The sequence below is a fragment of the Rhamphochromis longiceps genome, linkage group LG6 (genome assembly GCF_057381845.1).
Source record: "Rhamphochromis longiceps isolate RC_006_pf linkage group LG6, R_longiceps_female_GT1.1, whole genome shotgun sequence".
Classification (NCBI taxonomy): Eukaryota; Metazoa; Chordata; class Actinopteri; order Cichliformes; family Cichlidae; genus Rhamphochromis; species Rhamphochromis longiceps.
The window spans coordinates 29,532,553-29,550,869 of NC_140562.1; the positions used below are offsets into that span (position 1 = coordinate 29,532,553).

General features: G+C 43.4%; 1 protein-coding gene across 7 annotated transcripts in view; it reads right to left on the reverse strand.

The window, feature by feature from the left end:
- nfixa (nuclear factor I/Xa) overlaps positions 1-18,317 on the reverse strand; it is a 109,722-nt gene that overhangs the window by 61,003 nt on the left and 30,402 nt on the right. For 4 of the 7 annotated variants that reach the window (XM_085410142.1, XM_085410138.1, XM_085410139.1 and 1 more), the window contains one exon: positions 13,918-14,449. In XM_085410142.1, coding sequence (XP_085266268.1) covers positions 13,918-14,449 — 532 coding nt within the window. Of the gene's footprint in view, positions 1-13,917; positions 14,624-15,390; positions 16,157-18,317 lie in introns of those variants that run through there. The other 3 variants (XM_085410137.1, XM_085410136.1, XM_085410141.1) reach the window with 2 other exon arrangements.

Below are 18,317 nucleotides of genomic sequence, written 5' to 3' on the forward strand. Positions count from 1 at the left end.
TTATTGTTTAAACTTTAGCGCAAGTTAAAATCCAACAGAAGCTGTGAAAGGCTAATCATTGCAGACATTCCCCATGTTACACTGTAGCTATCCATTGAGTGTGGCGTGTGTGCGGTGTGGCTGACCTACATACAGCAGAGTGGAGAGGAGCAGGGGTGAACTGAGGTAAAAGGGTGGAGCAGGCAGCCAACTACCTTATCTCCCAGTATCTCTGACACTTTCTTCAGTCTCAAGTGTACCTTAATATGGCCTGATGTGTAGCAACAACCTTTGTCATAAAAAGTAATCACGTCAGTGAAAGGCTAAGAGGAAGCAAAATAGACAGAAAGGCCAACCAACTTCCATTAATATATTATACACTTGTGTATGTATTTATGGAGGAATGAAGGCAAAGCACAAGCGCATAAATTTATGAAGTTAACAATGTTTTATGAGTGTCTGCAGGTGTGCGCATATATTAAAGCATTACTAAGTAAGTCGGGGGTTTCTGAAAGTTTTAAAACTTTGCATGAACGCAGTTAACAGAGAGGACCAGGGACACGTGCATGTCCATATGTGTGTTTGTGGGTGAATGTGTGTGTGTGTTGGAGTGACTGTGAATAGGTACATGTGTGCCTGTGTGTTTGCAAGACCATGAACGTGCGTATGTGTGTGTTTCGGATTAAGAGCTTCACCCCTGGACCTCGAAATTAGATAGGGGATTAGTGGGACACATCCGCCACCTGGCATTTTAAGCCCCACAATTACAACAACAACTTTTAATCAAAAACAGCCACATATGTGTTACATACAGTCAGAACTCAGCAACTTGCATATTTTTCTCCTTGTGTTAAAATCTCTTGGGCTGTCATTGAACTGACCCTGCCATAACAACAGGCCACATGGAGGGCAGCTGAATGCTACAGTTTTTAGTCTGATCATGACCCATTGTATTAATAGGGATCAGCCTAGATTGGGACTTGTTAGCACTGCACACTATGCAAGGATTTAGCATTCAAAGTGACTTTTACTTGGCACAAGGCACGGAGAAAAGATGTGAAGCAACTGCTGCTAGGCCAGGAGGTAGCTTCCCATTATCACCTGTGCAAGGTATTCACGAACCAAAGATCATGGCTGTATGCTAGGGTTTACTAATAATGTGATACTCCACTGAACTCCTTTAAAAATTCTTTACTCCTGTTGCAGTGCTCAGAGGGGTCAAAGATTGGGGTTGGTTACAGAGTAACACCTCTGGAGCTGCTGGGTATTCAGTGTCTTGTTCAAGGCCATTTTAACAGGTTGGGTGATTGCTGGGCACCAGAGCTTTAATCTAACTTACTAAGCCACACCACTGTTATTCAAACGCATGGTGACAATACAGCTAAAGGCAAGCCTCGACGGTGACATGCTGTCAAATACTTTAATCATTAAATAAATTAAAAATAACCGTGATCTTGCACCAACATCAACATATGCATGCTTAACATGTATGAACTGTTTTAAACTCACATCCATAGCCTTCGAGGCTCTAATTGTTCCAAGGATGTTAGACTAGTAAAGAGCAGTGGTTTTTACTCTGTATAGACACATTATGTCATAGAATTAAAAAGCAGGAAGGGCCACGAAACCCTTGAAAACTCTGCTCCAGTTCATGGCCAGCGCACAGTGGGGAGGAAGACACAGCGGGTTAGCAATCAAGCTAAACACAAACAGCAACCAGGCACCATGAAAGGAAAAGAAATCATGTCATTTTTTCCATGTACACCTCCAGTTAAACATGTTAATACACATATACAAAAGTTTCTCTGTGTTTAAGAGACAAATTAGACCCACTAAGTGAAAGAGAGTGTGGAAAGAAAAAATGAGCCTGTATACCAAGATGTGTTGCCAATATGCCAACAACCAAGAGCACCACGTGAATAATATGGTAAGGTAAAATATACTTTCCAATCTTCACTACATAAACTAAAAATGTACTCTTGATTTTGAGTAAGTGTAATTCAGAGAGCAATGAAGAAAAAACAAAACTACATGAAGCCAACGCGAAGAGTAAGCCAAAATAAAAAGTCTAATCAAATGAAAACAAAGGAGGGAGCAAAGAGAAGGAAGCAGGGTTCTGCATTTTTTCTTTATTAACAAGCTGAGTTTCCATCCAAAATCTCAGATAGCAATCAACTACAAATTAGGACCAGATTTCTTTAATTGACCATCATGTCGCCTTAAAAGATGGAGTGCCATCTTGATTTACCACTACTTTCTAAGAAGGTGACAGGAAAAAAGGGAAACTGGGGAAAGGAGAAACATGAGACAGAAGAGATTAAGGAAACTGAATAATTTGCCTGAAAGAAAAAAATGAACAGACAATGCTAAAACAGAGAACTTGAGATGGAAACAGCGAGAGACAGAGGGAATAGGAGAGAGGGGTGTAATTGCAGGAAAAAGGGGCTCATTAGCCCGTCACTATCCTCAATCTAACCCTCAATTTAAGGTCAGGGAAGAGAAAGAGAGAAAGAGACTACAGAAAATGAGAGAATCAGAAAAGGAAGGAGGAATTTAACAATAATTCATCTGCAGTTTATACAGTGTTAAATGATTCACTGTCAAACTTTTCTTTCTCTGTTAAACTTTCTACCTCTGGCCCCTTTACACCAGCTGGCAGCTCTGAGCGCGTACGCTGCACCGTCATGCATCACACATCATATCTCCTTACACACCTCGCGTGACGAATGCACCGTCTCTCTGGCCCGTCTGAACTCACTTAGGAGTAAGGAAGAAACGCTGACTTTGTTCTCAAAGAGAGAGGAAAATTGATAAAAGATAAAAGAGTGGTGTAAAATATAAAAGACCCAGTCAAAGAGATTTAATACCAAGCTGTACCCAAACTGCCCAGAAGTCCCTCTAGTAAAGTACTTCTGAACCCCAGACCAGGTAAATTGTAAACTGGTATTTTCATCAAGTGGAGCCCAACTGTTAACAGTGATTGGCCCAAGGCAACTTAGGGATACCGACTCACAGTTTAGGAAAGCAGGGTGATGAGATATCCATTCCTTCCCTGCAGAGCCAATGTGTTGCCCTACCCTTAACTACTCTGTGCAGTTTAGAGCTGGAATGTAGTGCATGGAGAGCACTCAGAGTGGCTACAAAGTCTCCAAATGGAGTGCTGCCTAAACTGCTTTTTCTAGTCATAATTTTAAGCGATTAGTCACTTTTCCGCAGCTACTTTTAGCTTCTGAACATGTTCTGGATGTAGCTTTAATTGGGTGAACCTCTGAAATGTGCTACCTGCCTTTAACTGTAGTCCAAACTCTATAGGTGCACCACAAAAAAAGAGCATCACAGTTACTCTGAAGTGGTTATATATAGAAACTATACAGGGCTTCATATAGTCCTGAAAAGTGTTACCACTTACGATGCTCTAAGTCAGCAGGCCTTGCATTGTTTACAGTGCCACAGCAGGAATGCCTCGCTGGATAAAGCTGAGGTAAGAATAAGCACTGCACGAATCCCTACTGTACCAGACTACCCACTGACTAGGTTTCAGCAGTTTGCGCTTGGCCTGTGTGTATGTGTGTGTTTGAAGGAAAAAAGGTGGGTGGATGCACCAGGTGCCAATCCATGCAAAGAGAAAATGTGCCCAAAGTGTTGCAGGATTTCCACTGTCTGGAAAAAGCACAAATAAATACAACCATTCACAAGTGTCCTTTTCTATTTAGCATACAATCTGGATCGCACTAACATTATCATCCCATTAAGTACGAACAGTCTGTGTGTCACCTATTTGTTTTGTTTGCAATTAAACAGGATAAAACAGATGACTGTACAGACAAAGCCATGCACTTACACAGAAGCATACAGTCACACACTTTGTGGAGGAGAAAAAAAAATGCAATCTGAAAAGAAAAACAAGAACTAAACAATACACCATCATGTTTTAATTTCACTTGTCGTTCGAATTGTTGGGCCACTGATGGTTGTCGGCATCAGTCATAAAACCATATTGCCTCAACAGATGCATGATGATGTACACAGATCATAATCATGCATTTATAGATCATACACGTGCTTTGGCAACACATGCGGAGCCAAATATGTGCAGCTGAATGTTTACACACCCCAAGAGAAGAGCATTGTTTAAATAAATGTATATACTCATATATTACACACTGAAAACGCATCTCTATACCATCTTTCTCCCTCTCACTCTCTCGTCTCTCTCCCTGTTTTCTTTCATGTGGGAGGCAGCAATGGGCACCCAGCCATGCCACATCAATATGCGTACTGGTGAAACGCTTCCCCTGCTTCCCCCACGTTGCAGTTGCCGAGGCCTGCAGCAGTTGAAGCGGCAGCTACTGTCACCGGATATGGCAGGTCATGTTAGCTAGTAGTTAGTTAAAGGAGGTTAGCGAGCTAGCACTCCCACTGAGGCAGGCCACAACCGGGCTGGCCTTGTCGCAGCAACCTGCCGTGGTGACAGCCCACTGACGCAGACAACGCCAGCCAGTGCCACCCTGAAGGCACCTTGGATTGCACCCAGGCAAGGTTCCCTGGGAGCCCGGGTTGCCATGGTGGCAGCCGAATTTGGGTCCAATAAACGTGAGGGGAACAGGCGGTGGACTGGGGAGGGGGACTTTGGGGTGGCAAGAAAGGGGACAGAGAGAAGGGGGGATTTCTGACTAAAAAAACAAACGAAAAAAAGCCTGTACCAGTCAGTGTAGAAAAACATATTAATGGAAGGACATTAAAATTAAATCATTCATCCCCCAAAAATAAGACAGACGGCAACAGAGAAACTGCGATACTGTGTGTGGTGGATGCTGCTGCTACCTACACAAAGGGTTTTTAAGAGTCTCTTAACATTGTCAATGACAAGATGAAAGTACTGCATGTCTTCCGCTGCTCCAAGGTTGTAAATGAAAAGTATAAAGCTCAGCTGTCAGATCACTCAAGTTGCAAAGTGACAGATGCACTTCTCGCGTCTTACTGCACAAGGCCGCGACTATAAACAAGACGTGCTCTTAACAATTACAGGCAAGTTTAAAAGAGTCAGAGCTGTTAACAGTCACACTCAAGTGTAACACAATTAAACATAAACCAAATAAAAGCTTTTAAAAGACGCCCCTCACTTGGCTTCCCGCTCCGCTCTTTCAATTACAATTCACTAAGTGGTTGGAGGTGACTTAACCCTGATCTTCGTGTTCATAAATTCATCTCCTCTTAATGAGAAAGTTTTCACAACAGAAATGCGCCATAGGACTTTTAGCAGTTAGTTTACACCTGGCTCCCTTGGCCGACGGGCCGACGAGCTGAATTATAAACAGCTGAAACAGAGAGTGAAGCATAACACCTTGCTGTGGCCAGTTCACCACGGTGTCCCTGAGACCCCAAAACTCTTCTCCTTCCAAACTCTGAATCTAAAAAAAGACGCCTGCTTGGCTCATAGTACTGTAAATCATGCAAAGTAGAGCATAGTGCTTGGTCTGGAAAAAATAACCATGTATAATGAGCAGACATATGCACATATGCACTCTCACACATATGCACGCCTGTGCTTACACACATAAACGTTGCCAAAAGAACCCCCCACCACCACCCACTACACTGCTTTGTACTAGACACACAAACACACACCGTCTTTAGTCCTTAATTCTAACCCCTGAAAACACCATCCTTTCCTGAATCCATGGTAGTGATAAAGAACAAACACACACACAAAAAACAAAACACTATCTCTGCCCCCACCTTACTCCACTCGCTGAGACTCTGTCCACTTTCCACCTGCTCTGCACACCCCTCCAAGCTCGCTCAAACTCAAACGTGAACACGCACACATAGACACACACACACTAATGCCATTTCACTCCAAACTCATCCTGTTATCTAAACAAGCGCCGTCCTCTCGTCAGCGTCAGTGGGTTCCTTTTTCTGTCTCCTCAGAGAAAAGAGAGACTCTCCTGTTCACAGATGAATGGGGTCTTTTGATGAAGCGCCGAGCCTTGTTTACCGCCACTCGCATTTATTTACCGGCCTGTTTTTCAAGTCGTCATTGAGGGACACTCTACCAAAACACCCCCCGCGTCAACCACCTTTCCCCAACAAACCGCATCCTCATCCACCAGCCCCCTCATCCTCCCCTTAACTACACCCCCTATATGCTCAACATAAATACAAAATATACACACTATGCCTGCTCCCAATTCCATGTTGTTCCCTATCCCGTTTCATCCCGCTTTCTTCTCTACGTCTAGTGTCCTAGATCTGTGTCCAAACTGATTTGAAGCTTACTCGCTTACACAGACGCATGCCAAATTTGATTCTCTGCATTTTGCTGTGCTTCTCGGCTAGCTCACTTATTCACCCCCACCCCCCTTTCTGTCTTCTCTAAACTGCTCTCCTTCTCACGGTGTAACAAACATCAAATGAAGCCTTCATGAAGTTCTTTTTCCTCCAAACATCTAAGAGCGGCTTTTTCGGAAAGACGGACCATCTCAGTGTGATGATGTTTTAACCAGAAAATAATAAGCAACCAAATTAAATAATGAGTTAAGCAAATATCATAAAGTGAAAGGACTACATTTATCCAGAAGGGAAACTAAACTGCAATCCAGCCTGACTGCATACACAAAAATACTTTGACTGACAAATAAACAAATGTAAAAATAAACTAAGGCATTACATACTAACCATAAAGAGTGTTGAAGGTTTTTCTGTAATTTGAAATATAAAAAAATGACTGGTGACAAAACATCTTTGGCCACTAAAAAAAAAAAATCAAGGTTCAAAGCCTCCACATGTGTGATGGCCTGCTTTCATTAAAACTGAGAAAAATGGTCCTATTGAGTGCTAAAATGTTTGTGCTTACAAGTTATTTTACATTTTTTTGTAGCTGCAAATAGAAGTCCAGGGTGTTAATGAGGCTAGGGGAGGGCATTCATTTGAACCTTAAAGAGGAATAAAAGAAAAGCGGAACAAGCGAAGGAAAGAAAAGAGAAGAAAGAGAGGATCAGAGGGAGGAGGTTGGCAGGGAATATCATGAAAATTTGGCGTCTTCCATGCAGGGAGATAGCATCGTGCCAAAAGCGACCGCCGACACAACTCCTCTCACTTTCAACATTAGACTCCTTTGCCGTGTTAAATTCGCCCACATAATAATTTCATTATTCTTCAACCCACATGTGTAAAATAAAATGAAATAGATGATATTTTTATTTCTTTTTTCTAAATCGGTACTGACCCAACTTTTAATTCAACAAAACAAACTCAGCAAAACCGCTTCTCTTAAGAAAAATAACTATGCGGGGAAAAATTTAATAAAAACAACAGAAACATAAGTAATAGTGCCTTGGATTTGAAACACAGTACTGAGGTACTTATTATAGCACGCCTATTGCTGTGTGGCACTGAATACTGCCATTAGCCAGACTCAGCAGCCTTTGCCAGGGCCTCGCTGTGAGTGCAGCCCGGTGAATAAGCCGTGTTCCCTGGCTCTCCCTCCTTTCTGGCTGGCCTGTCTGAGATTGAGCATTGGCCATAGCGCTCTTTCTCCTGCTCCTTCTCCTCCTCTTCCTCCTCCTCTCTGTCTCTCTGAGGTCGGGAAACCCTCCTGAGTGGGTATATGGTTTTTGGGGACAGACACATTTCATGGTTGGCGCCGCTACAAAAGCCTGAAAAGAGACCCGGCACTGGGAAGACACAGTATTAATACAGACAATACCTCCCCCTCGCTGCTTCTGACTCTCTTTTTTCTCAATAACCTCTTTCTTTTCATCTCTTTTTCTTGCCCCCCCCCCCTTCTTTTTTTACACTTTAGTTTTTCTCCTAATAAAAAATGTTAAAAAGCCCACTCAGCTCAAGTAAAGAATGCAGTTTTTATCACTGCATGGCGTGGCTTAGCCTACACCCATTTTTATTTAACAAACGTTACTGTGTTTTAATGTGCAATTAAATCTCAACAGTAGGTATTAGACTAGGCTCGGCAGCGTGTGAAAACACTCGTCTTTTCTTTCAAATAAACAAAAAACTGCTAAGCATGTATTACATGCCAGTCCGAAGAGTAATTTAGGCGGAAAAATAGCAACAATGTGTTACATTATTAAATTAGTGAAAATAATAAAGATACATTTACTTTAATTTGCATAATGTATTTCAAGATATTATTTTGAACACATCACCACTGGGCCAAAATTTAAATTAAAGGTTAATTTAATTTGTGGAAATCTAAAATTGTGTAGTTGTAAATTTAAAATGAGCACTGCAATAAATTAAAATACTATAAGGAAAAAAAGATATGCACAATTAGTATCCAAAGAAATGTAAATTGTTTAATTTGAGACGTTTTTTCCCCTAATCATGAAAACCACAGAACGCTGAAAATTTCCTTTTGCTTTTCTGCTGCTCTACCTGCTTTGCGTTTACGCTGCAGTGCTTCTTCCCATGGGGAGCAGGAAAAAAGTCTGACAGCTGGGTTCATTCAAAAAGACACAGGGCATCTGAGAAAAACCAGTAAAAGAGCCAAATAGCACAAACTGTCTTATTTGTCTCCTTCACCATAGTGATGGCCTCCCAATTTCACTGGAATAATCTATTTACCGCATATCTCCGACACTGAAACTCTTCACACAAAAGGAAACAGATGCGGGTAGACCAGAATTGTTCATGGGTTTTACTCTCTCCCGAGTCAGGCACAGCCAAAGAAATGGAGGCTTATGATCGTTATGTAAAACCAAAAAAAGCGGAGAGCTTTTCTAGGACAAAAGGCACCGTATCAAGGAGCATGCCAGTTGTCACTGGTCAATTTAATGGGACACCAAACACAACAACATTGTCTTTGACTCGCCTTTCTCGTGTTTTTTTGTTTTTCTAATTTTCCCTCGAGTCAGCTTGTGTCATCATGGTCTCATGAGATAAATGCAGACCCTGCGGTTTTGGATCAATCTATGTGCGTCTGTGACACCCCAATGTTAGCCTCGCGTCTGTGTATGTGTGCGCGTGTTTTGGAACGAATGAGTACACAACAGGGCTTTGGCTAGACGGATAGCAATAGCTATCCAAATACACAGACTTTTTTCTGAAGCCAAGAATAGTGTGAGAAGACTCCCTCTCACTCGGCCTCTCTAATGTGACGGGGCTCTCCCTGCGTCTTAACCCTTTAGATTTGATACATAGCCACCTCAACGCGTCCCTGAGGCCAGACAGAAAGGCAGAGATGTGCAAAAGACCCGACTAAACGAGAGTCATCAGTAAACATTTGCTGATGCCAAAGCTGCTCTGCATTTGGAGAGCTTTTCTTAGCTGACGTGGGCCCTGTTCCCACCACACACACAACAGAAAAGCCTCAGACCTAACCGACCCCCCCCTCCCGAGTGTCAAGATTTCATTTAATCAAAACTTCACTGCTGACGGCCATCCTAAGCTGTGCTTGCACACAAGGATAGTCCACTCAAACCTTGTGATGTCATGGGAGTCTGAGAGGAGATCCAGGAAGTAATTAACAACAGATTATTTTCACAGGGAAAAAACAACGAGCTATGGGGAAAAGAAGACCTGTGGAATCCATCAGAGTATTCCTTTAACTTTTAAGATGTCACAAACAATTCACGTGATTCCTGAGTGTCAGGATTCCTTTCTCTTTTTCTCTCCCTTTCCTGTTACTACATTTTTTCACCTTTTTTCCTCACACATTTAATTACCTTTTTCATCCCCATAAACTCTAGAGTTTTGCATAGTGATGAACGCAAGTAGGGTTTTATTTGTGAATCCTAGCTGTGGTCAGTGAATTGGCTGGGGGGCTGGCCACAACACTAAGGCTTCTCTGGGCTTTCTCACAGCAATGTCCAAGGCATGACTACTGCTATAGTGAGAGAGAGGCGGGATCTGGCACTACAGAGCGTGGAGTGTGGAGCGGTCATGGCAGAAATGGCACGGCGAGCACATTTCACACCTCCCTCAGAGTGACTGCAAATTTCCTGTACTGCACTTTTGATTGGAAACACATTTGAAACATCTTTTCATGATCACACTTACGGTGTACAAAAGAAAAAGGGGAAAAAAAAAAAATAAAACGCTGGAAAAATGCTTTCCAAGCTATGACTAAGTGCATAGAGCTAACTTTGGACCTGACAAATGTTTTTTTTAATCTTCTATTTTTCCGACCTCGAATAAATCAGAAATGTGCTGAGTTTAATCTAAAACAGCCCAAAGATTATAAATCAAATAGTCCACTGAATACTGTGAGGAGGAGCAATAACTTCTCCTCAGATGGTGTACAGCTGCAGCCACCTATGCAGTAGTCAGAGTAACAGAAGTGAGAACTACATCCAGGCTAGTACGGTGAAGTACGTGTAAGCCTATCCAAAGCGCTCCATTCATGGGTTATCAACTGGACACTGGCAGTGTTCGGTGCTCTGGCAGACCCTTGGCACTTCCGGGCCAAGAGATCACTATCTCCATTATAATATACCAGTCACTCACTCTTAATAAACACTAAAAATACACTACTCACTGTACTGCACCACAGCCCCTCTTTCCCTCTCATCTATTTCTCTGCCAGCATTTCAGTTACAAAGTCATTCAGTTTCAAAGACATGTTGCTCTGTCTGCTTTTTTTTTTTTACTCTTTATCTGAGGTGCCTGAAAACAGGCGGAGAAGGTTTTGTATTGTGGCATCGTGGTTTGTTCTGTTACGGCTGCGGTGTGTTATGCTCTGTAACAGAGAGGATCTCAAAGGCTGGCTGGCTGCAGAACAGTCTGAGAAAGCCTGACGGCAAGCCCAGAGATTCCCCGTGGCAGCTTTTGCCACTCTGTCATAAACAAAACACAAGACGTCTTTCTCTTCTTCCCACACCAACGGGGCCCGGGTGCTGCCAAACAGAACAATCACTATTGTAGCCTCTTCTGCTTCCCAACGTGCTCTCTCTCCCTCACTCTCTCTCCGAGTCTCCTACAATATAAACAAAAGAGATCAGCGGAGGCTTTACCTCTGTGAGAGCAACAATGAAGGCGATGTTTAAGGAGACAAAACAAAAGTGTGCACGGGATCAAAGAGGAGCGAGGAAGACAGATGCTAAAGACCGACAAAATACAAACCAAACAAAAACAAACAATGAGCACATCTTGTCATTCACTGTGCAAGTGAGTGGAAAAGGAAAACACACAACCACACATCACTGTAACAGATGAGTGCAACAGAGAAACGGAAGGCCTTGATGCCCATTTCCTAAATGTGAGTTAAAAGCAAAGGAAAGACAAGTGTGCTGACCTCACGGAAAGTTTGCACTTGGTGTAGACCCCAAAGCAGCTCTCCAACAAGGACTTAAAGTGAAAATCGGCTCTTTGGAATAAGATAAAAGTGCTGAGGCACACTATTGTATAATTATATATTGTATTAGTCAGATAAGATAAGACAAAGTATCCAGTAAGCCGACATTATGAATGGGCAGCGCACTGGGAAGGGCCTCCAAGTAGTCACGTGTTTTACTATACTGTTGTAAAACTAAGTGCTGCGGTGATGAATACATGCCAAGAACCCGAAAATTGGACGGCTGACGTCATCAGTACAGGTAAAGGAAATTTAGTGCAATTCAATTACATTTGTGTGTATGGACACATCAGAACATCTGTAGCAACCTTTACACACTCGGTTTTAAACCCAAGCAGCTTCAATTACTTAAACTAATATACACAGAATTACACCATGAATAAAATATTTTCTGTTGTTCATTGGTGTGTTCCTTTATTCCTTTGTCCAGCATGCCATTTTGCTTTCTCCATGAATTTAAAATATTTGAAAGATTAAAAATAACCTCTTAAAATATGCGTGCCATTTGATTTAGTTTTCATTTTATGATTAAACTAATTTTGCAAAATTTACAAGGGGAGACATTTTCATTTGCGTAAAACAGAACTGACCCGAAATGCACCAGTATACCAATAAATCTTTATAAGAGACATTTTTTTCGTGATTAAATTTGATTATAAATTTAAAAAAAATACAATCAATTACATCTACAAAAACAAAAACCCAAACACTGTTGATATTCTCTCAGTATGCTCTAATATGGCCGCAACCTATGGTTTATTACCGCCACAGAGAGACCAACAAAGTGAAGCTGGAACTGCTGCCAGGGTTTGGCTCAGGCTGTGAGTTATTTGGCCTGGATTGATATTTTGCGTGTGTGTGTGTGTGTGTGTGTGTGTGTGTGTGTGTGTGTGTGTGTGTGTGTGTGTGTGTGTGTGTGTCAGAGAGAGAGAGCCTAAGGATCACCTATGATAGCATTTGGCTAGAGTAATGTTAATGCCCAGTGTAAGAGTTGTGCCTCGGCAGACACGAGCGCGCGCGTGTGTGTGTGTGTGTGTATTTGGACAGTGATTGGGATATGCTGTATATATATGTGCGGGTTGAGTCACTGTTTGAAATTTCCAGAAAATTCCAGCTGACATAATATTAGGTCATGAGTGTGTGTTTGTATATGTAGCCAGCAAATGGTTAAGCAGTGTGTATTTGAAAGATTTGGCTGTGAGATATATTATGTGTGTGTGTGTCTGCGTGTGTGTGGCTTCTCTGACAGTTTTTTTTTTTTTTTTTTTGCAATGTGGGGGGGAAAACTACAACACAGCCAGTGTTTTGGCTGTGTGTGTGAGGAGTATGCGCACTGGAGGCTATAGTGATGTTTGGCCGGGTGTGAGTGTGTGTATCCATGATGGTGGCTGCGATACAACAATGTTTGGCTGTATTAAACTGTATCTGTGATAGTCCTTGGCCGAACGTGTGTGCTGTGTGGGTGTGTGTACGCAATCGTGACTAAAACCGTGTTTGCCTTTACGTGTGAAAGTGCGCTGCAGAGATGACAGAGTTGTTTTTCTTTTCTTTTTTCCTTTTTTTTTTAAAAAGAGTGTGTGTGTATCTTTATTTAGCTGTGTTTGTATGTGTGTGTATGGGTGTGAAGGTGGCTGCAATAGTACTGGCTGTCTTTGAGCATTGGCGTTTTGTGTGTGAGTGTGAGTTTGGCAGCCAGGTCCAACGTGGTGCTAACGTTCAGGCAGACGGTGAAGGCGGCAGCAGCCTGCGGCCTGAGAGCAGGAGGCTCACGGCTCTGTTCACTTTCTCTCTCTCTCTCACACACATACACACACACATAAATACACAAGCACACACACAACCTGGGCTGCGGCCAAATGATGATTTCTGGCTACAATGGCCTTACCATGGCAGATATACCTCGACAGACTGTGTACAATACTATAAACAGTGACTCTTCTTTGTGCAAAATTCATTGCGCAAAAAACACAGAAATTTCATCTCATAAAAAAACAGTCACTCAAACACACACAGACACACACAAGCATGCAAATTCTTTCCTAGGAAAAAAACAAAACACACACACACACAAAATACATGCTCATATGAAGCCGCAAATGCCTCGCTCAGAATAATGAACGCTTACTTGCCAGAGCACGCTGGACGTATGCCCCTGACACACACTAACAAATTCTTTTTTATTACTGTTGATACTACGTTGTCATGTAAACAAACCCCAAGAAACAGATGAAGAAAAGAAAAATATTAAAAGAACAAACACGTACCCGCTGTTTTCTGTGGGAACAAAAGCAAGCAGGGACTTTCACTTTGTTAATCTGAGAGATAAATCTTTACTTTATTATTTTTTTCTTACCTTTTAACTGCTTAGTTATTACTTTAACGTTCCCTCCGTAGTAGTAAAAAGGGTTTTATTATGTCTCTGAATATTTTTACTTTTACGTTATTCTTTTTATGTTTTTTGTCATTTTCTATATTTTACTATATTGCAAATTATAGTGTGTTGTGTTTCAAATTGTTAAAATGTTAGCGCGATCCTAAAAGCACACCGACATGATTACATGTGGCGAGTGTTTACGTGCTGGCATCCCTCTCAATTAGTGTCTGATGTCCAGTTTCTCACATACCTGGCGTGTGGACGAAGTAGGCCAGGTAGAGGTCCAGCTCCTTGACGGACACTCCGATGTGGTGTGGCTGGACGCACAGGCCAGGGTTGGTGCACTGCGGTGACTTGACCAGTCGTTCTCCGTCCGTGCTCTCCAAGGGGCTGCCCTTAAACAGGATGACCATCACCAGGTCCAGCCGCCACACCTTGTCAGCCTGGCGCAGGCAGTCGATGCGACGTATTTTGCCCTTCTGGTCGGGGTTGGACAGCACGCAGCAGGGGGGCTTTTTGCCCGTGATGGTGAGCACAAAGTCCTCACGGAACTCAGGCCGGATGTCCTTGCGGAGCTTGGCCAACAGGCGTGAAGCCCACTTCTGCTTGATCTCTGGCTTCTCTCCCAGCAGTTCATCCTTCACTGCACGCTCTTCCTCCTTGGACATGCGCTTCTCGTGCTTTTTGAAGTATTTACGCTTGCGGGCCTGCAGGTTGAACCAGGTGTAGGCGAAGGCGCGGACATGGGGCAGAAGGGCCTCGATGAAGGGGTGGAATTCATCCTGGATGAGGGAGGAAGATGGGGGGAGGGTGGATGAGGAGAGGGAGGAGGGGGGGAAGCAGGAGGAGGCATTGGAAAGAGAGGGGGAGAATGGGGGAGAGAAGGATGGGGAGAGAGGGAGAGGGGGTGAGGAGGGGAAGAGAGAGGAGAGGCAGTTAGCACCGGCGCGCAGCATGGAGGAGCGGCGCCTGCTCCGTGTGAGTGGAGGGAGAGAATGAGAGGCGCAGAGAGAGAGGGAGAGAGAGAGAGGGAGAGAGAGAGAGAGAGAGAGAGAGAGAGAGAGAGAGAGAGAGAGAGAGAGAGAGAGAGAGAGAGAGAGAGAGAGAGAGAGAGAGAGGGAGGGAGGGAGGGAGAGGGAGAGAGAGAGAGAGAGAGAGAGAGAGAGAGAGAGAGAGAGAGAGAGAGAGAGAGAGAGAGACGGAAAGATACCTTGCGCTCTCTAATACAGACACATCGCACCGAAGGACACACTTCACAAACCACTGAACAACACATCACTGAATGACTGAGGTAAGAGATGAGACAGAAAAAATATGAGACTTGTCTCCATGAGATATTTGTGTAAATGTTGTTTGTCTGGTTAAATATAAACAAATGTGCTAGTTATAAATAAAAAATAGTGCCATCCTAATCCATTACTAAACATAAACAGTATTATTCTCAAAAGCAGTATAGTAAGTATCAAAAAGTCAAGTAAAAACACAACATTTCTAAAACATAATCCAAACTGACCACGCGTATTATACAATGCTTAAAACACTAACATAATCAAGAAGAACGCACATGCCAAATTCTGATTAATAAAATTAAAGCCGTCTCGCTGAAAAGCCACAACATAAAATATTTGTCCATAAATAATACAACTGCGCCTGCACTCAAAAGTGCTTAACAGTAACGATCAAAAAATATTTGTGAATAAAACAAGAATTACATGGTAGTTACCATTTTGCTCTCTCATCATAAATTCACCCCGTCGATTGCAAAGAAACTTAAAATGCAGAGCCAGTACAATAACTGGATTGTAGAGTCAAAAAAGGCGCTGAAGTAATGCTGAAAACAAAAGAGTGAGGGGGAAAAAAAGAAGCAAAAAAAAGAAGCTGATAAACTGTCCAATAAAAGCAGCAGGGGGCAAAAAAGCTGAGAAAGAGGAGACAGGCCAGGGGGTGCAGTGTAATACCAGCACAAGAACACAGGAGGTACTGTAGCAAGAGCTGCAGGAGAGGTGCTGTGCAAGAGCAGAGCAGAAGGAGTGTAGAAAGTTTAGCAATCTCTGTGTCTAAAAGGATGAAAAAAAGGAGCTGGGTGTGCACAAATAAAATAAAACAGATAGTGCAGCAAAATAATAAAATTGTCAAAAATTAAAACAAGCTTCTTTCTTTGTTTGCAAAAACATGCAGAGAAAATATCTTGATGAAAAACAAAAATAAAAAAAAAAATGGCTGGCAAAGCAGCGCGTGCTATTGGTTCAATTCTGATCTGCATAAGACTCACGCAGAGGGAGAGAGAGAGCTGGACAAGGGGGGTGCGGACAGAGGAGAAGAAGGGGAAAAAAAACAAAAACAAGAGGACCGAATCAATGTTGGAAGACTGTGCACGACCGCTGGCAAACCCGAGTGCAGCTTCTTTTTTCCCCCTCTTTCTCTCCAACTCTGTCTCTCTCTTTCTCTCTTCCTCTCCACTTTCCGTCTCTAACCATTGACTGAGTCTGTGCCAACACGCAGAGGGCCCACCTATTTGGCATCGAGTCTCAAACAGCCCAGCCAATACGCACGCTCAAAGCACTGAAAAGGAGGGAAGAGAGAGATGGCAGAGGGAGAAGCAAAGAGGTGGGGGTGTGGATGGTTGGTGACTGGTAGTGGAGAGAGGGCGGGAGGGGGTGGATTGTGTGTGGTGCAGGCAGAAGGCACGTCATTAGCCAAACAGACAAGTTCCAATCTAGTGCAAAGGCAAAGTCCAGAGGATATTAATTTTACATGCATCCAGACAGCACCCGCCTCCTAAAGCTCCCCCCCCCACACTTCTCCCTCCCTCACCACCTTCGTCACCAACATGGTCACAGCCATCCCAACAAACCAGCTCACTCTCTAACTGCACCCCCCACTCCTGAAACACCCCTCTCCCGCTCTCTCTCTCTTTCTCTCTCTCTCTGCTCGCGTTACACCACCTTGGCATGGGATGGCATGAGAAAACACAGACCCAAAATCCCACTAGACCCTGAGACCAGCAGCTGCTCCTGGATTTACCACACAAACAAAGAGAGGAGGGGGGAGAAAAAGACCCCCCTCCACCCCCCAAAACAAAAAATACCATCCAAAAACATGCTCTCCTGTTTCAAAATGCAGTCTTACATCCAAACTGGCCCCTTCGCCTCCTTTTTTTCCTTTTCCTGTTACTCCACTTTAATAGCTCCAGCACCATAGAAACAGAAACACATTAAAAGTTTCTGTTATCAAATTGGAGAGTTGTCTTGTTTGTGGGTGAGAAGCTGGATCTGATTGACAATGATGCCTCAAAATGCTGTGGTGGATGGGTTTATGCAAGTAGCCTATATAGCTTAAGCCTTATAAAACTATCAAAAACAGACTACACAGCTTCCTGTAATTGCAAAGTTGAGTCGAATGCATTCAGCTTTAGATATGCTGGTCTTTATAATAGTAAGGACAATAATATTTTCATTCTGCAGCCAGTTAATTGCCCATATTTTCATCGTGCTGCATTATGAATCCCACAATGACACATAATTGGGACTTAACAGCAGCAGAAAGTGAGGGAGCATGGGCCTGCGTAGCTGCTCTGGACAGCAAGTTGTCTCATCCTCATTGGCTGACTCACACGACCTCAGAGGTACAAGCTGTGCCCAGAGCACCAGGCGAGAAATATCTGACACAAAGGCTCCCACCGAGGGCCGATTCAACATAATCGGATGCATTTGTCAGAAAAATAATATCTCTGTGATGATTTGATGTGAAATACTGCTCCACTCCCTAGAAGTGCATTTAAATGTCATTCTCCCAATTTACAAAAAAGGAACACATTTACCCATTTACGCAGTCCAAATTACATGAATTAGTCCACAAGGCTCACAGGAATTACAGAGACATTGTCAAAACTGGAATCTTGACAGTGGGCAGCCATAAAAAGCTAACTTGTCATGTGGCAAAGTTGAGGGTCCGTTCATTTGATTGTGAGTTGAAGCCCCCTGCTGTGCAACGGGACAGGCTGTCTGTGTGAACGCCCTACAAAGGCCAGAGTCCTCTGGTTGGCTCCCAGGACCATCAGATTTAGCCTGGCCTGCTCCCTCTGTCAGCGTCTGACAGAGGAGCTGCAGCCTGGATGACTGGCTGGTCCACTGAATGGCTGACAAGCTGGCTGCCAGGTTGGCTGAAAGGCCGCATGACGGGCTGGGTGAATGACTGGTTGGCTACCCAGGTGGGTAGCTAGCTGGCTAGTTGGTTGCCTGGCTGGCTGGCTGACTGGCTGCTACTGTTGGGGGAGGAAGGGGGGTACAGACCCCATCTGGACCAGGCTGAGCCGGGCCGGGTGCCGATTGTTCGTGCTAGCATACGCCTGCCTCACACAGCCACGCTGAACACGTGAATAATGTGGGAATGAGAGAAGATGGTGGAGGCAAGAGAAAGAAAAAAAAAAAAACAGGCAAATGGAACATGAGGAGATGGAATTAAATAGGATGTGTGTGTTTGTTTTTGTTTTTGAAGAATAATAACGGAGGTGTGTTTGCCACTTATTTGAAAAGACTGAAGGGATCTAGACTTTTTTTAATGAATGGGCCACAGACAAAGAACAGGAGAGCTATGTGCCAAGCACTGCAGTTACTTCCTCAATATCATCACATTACTGACAAGCGAAAT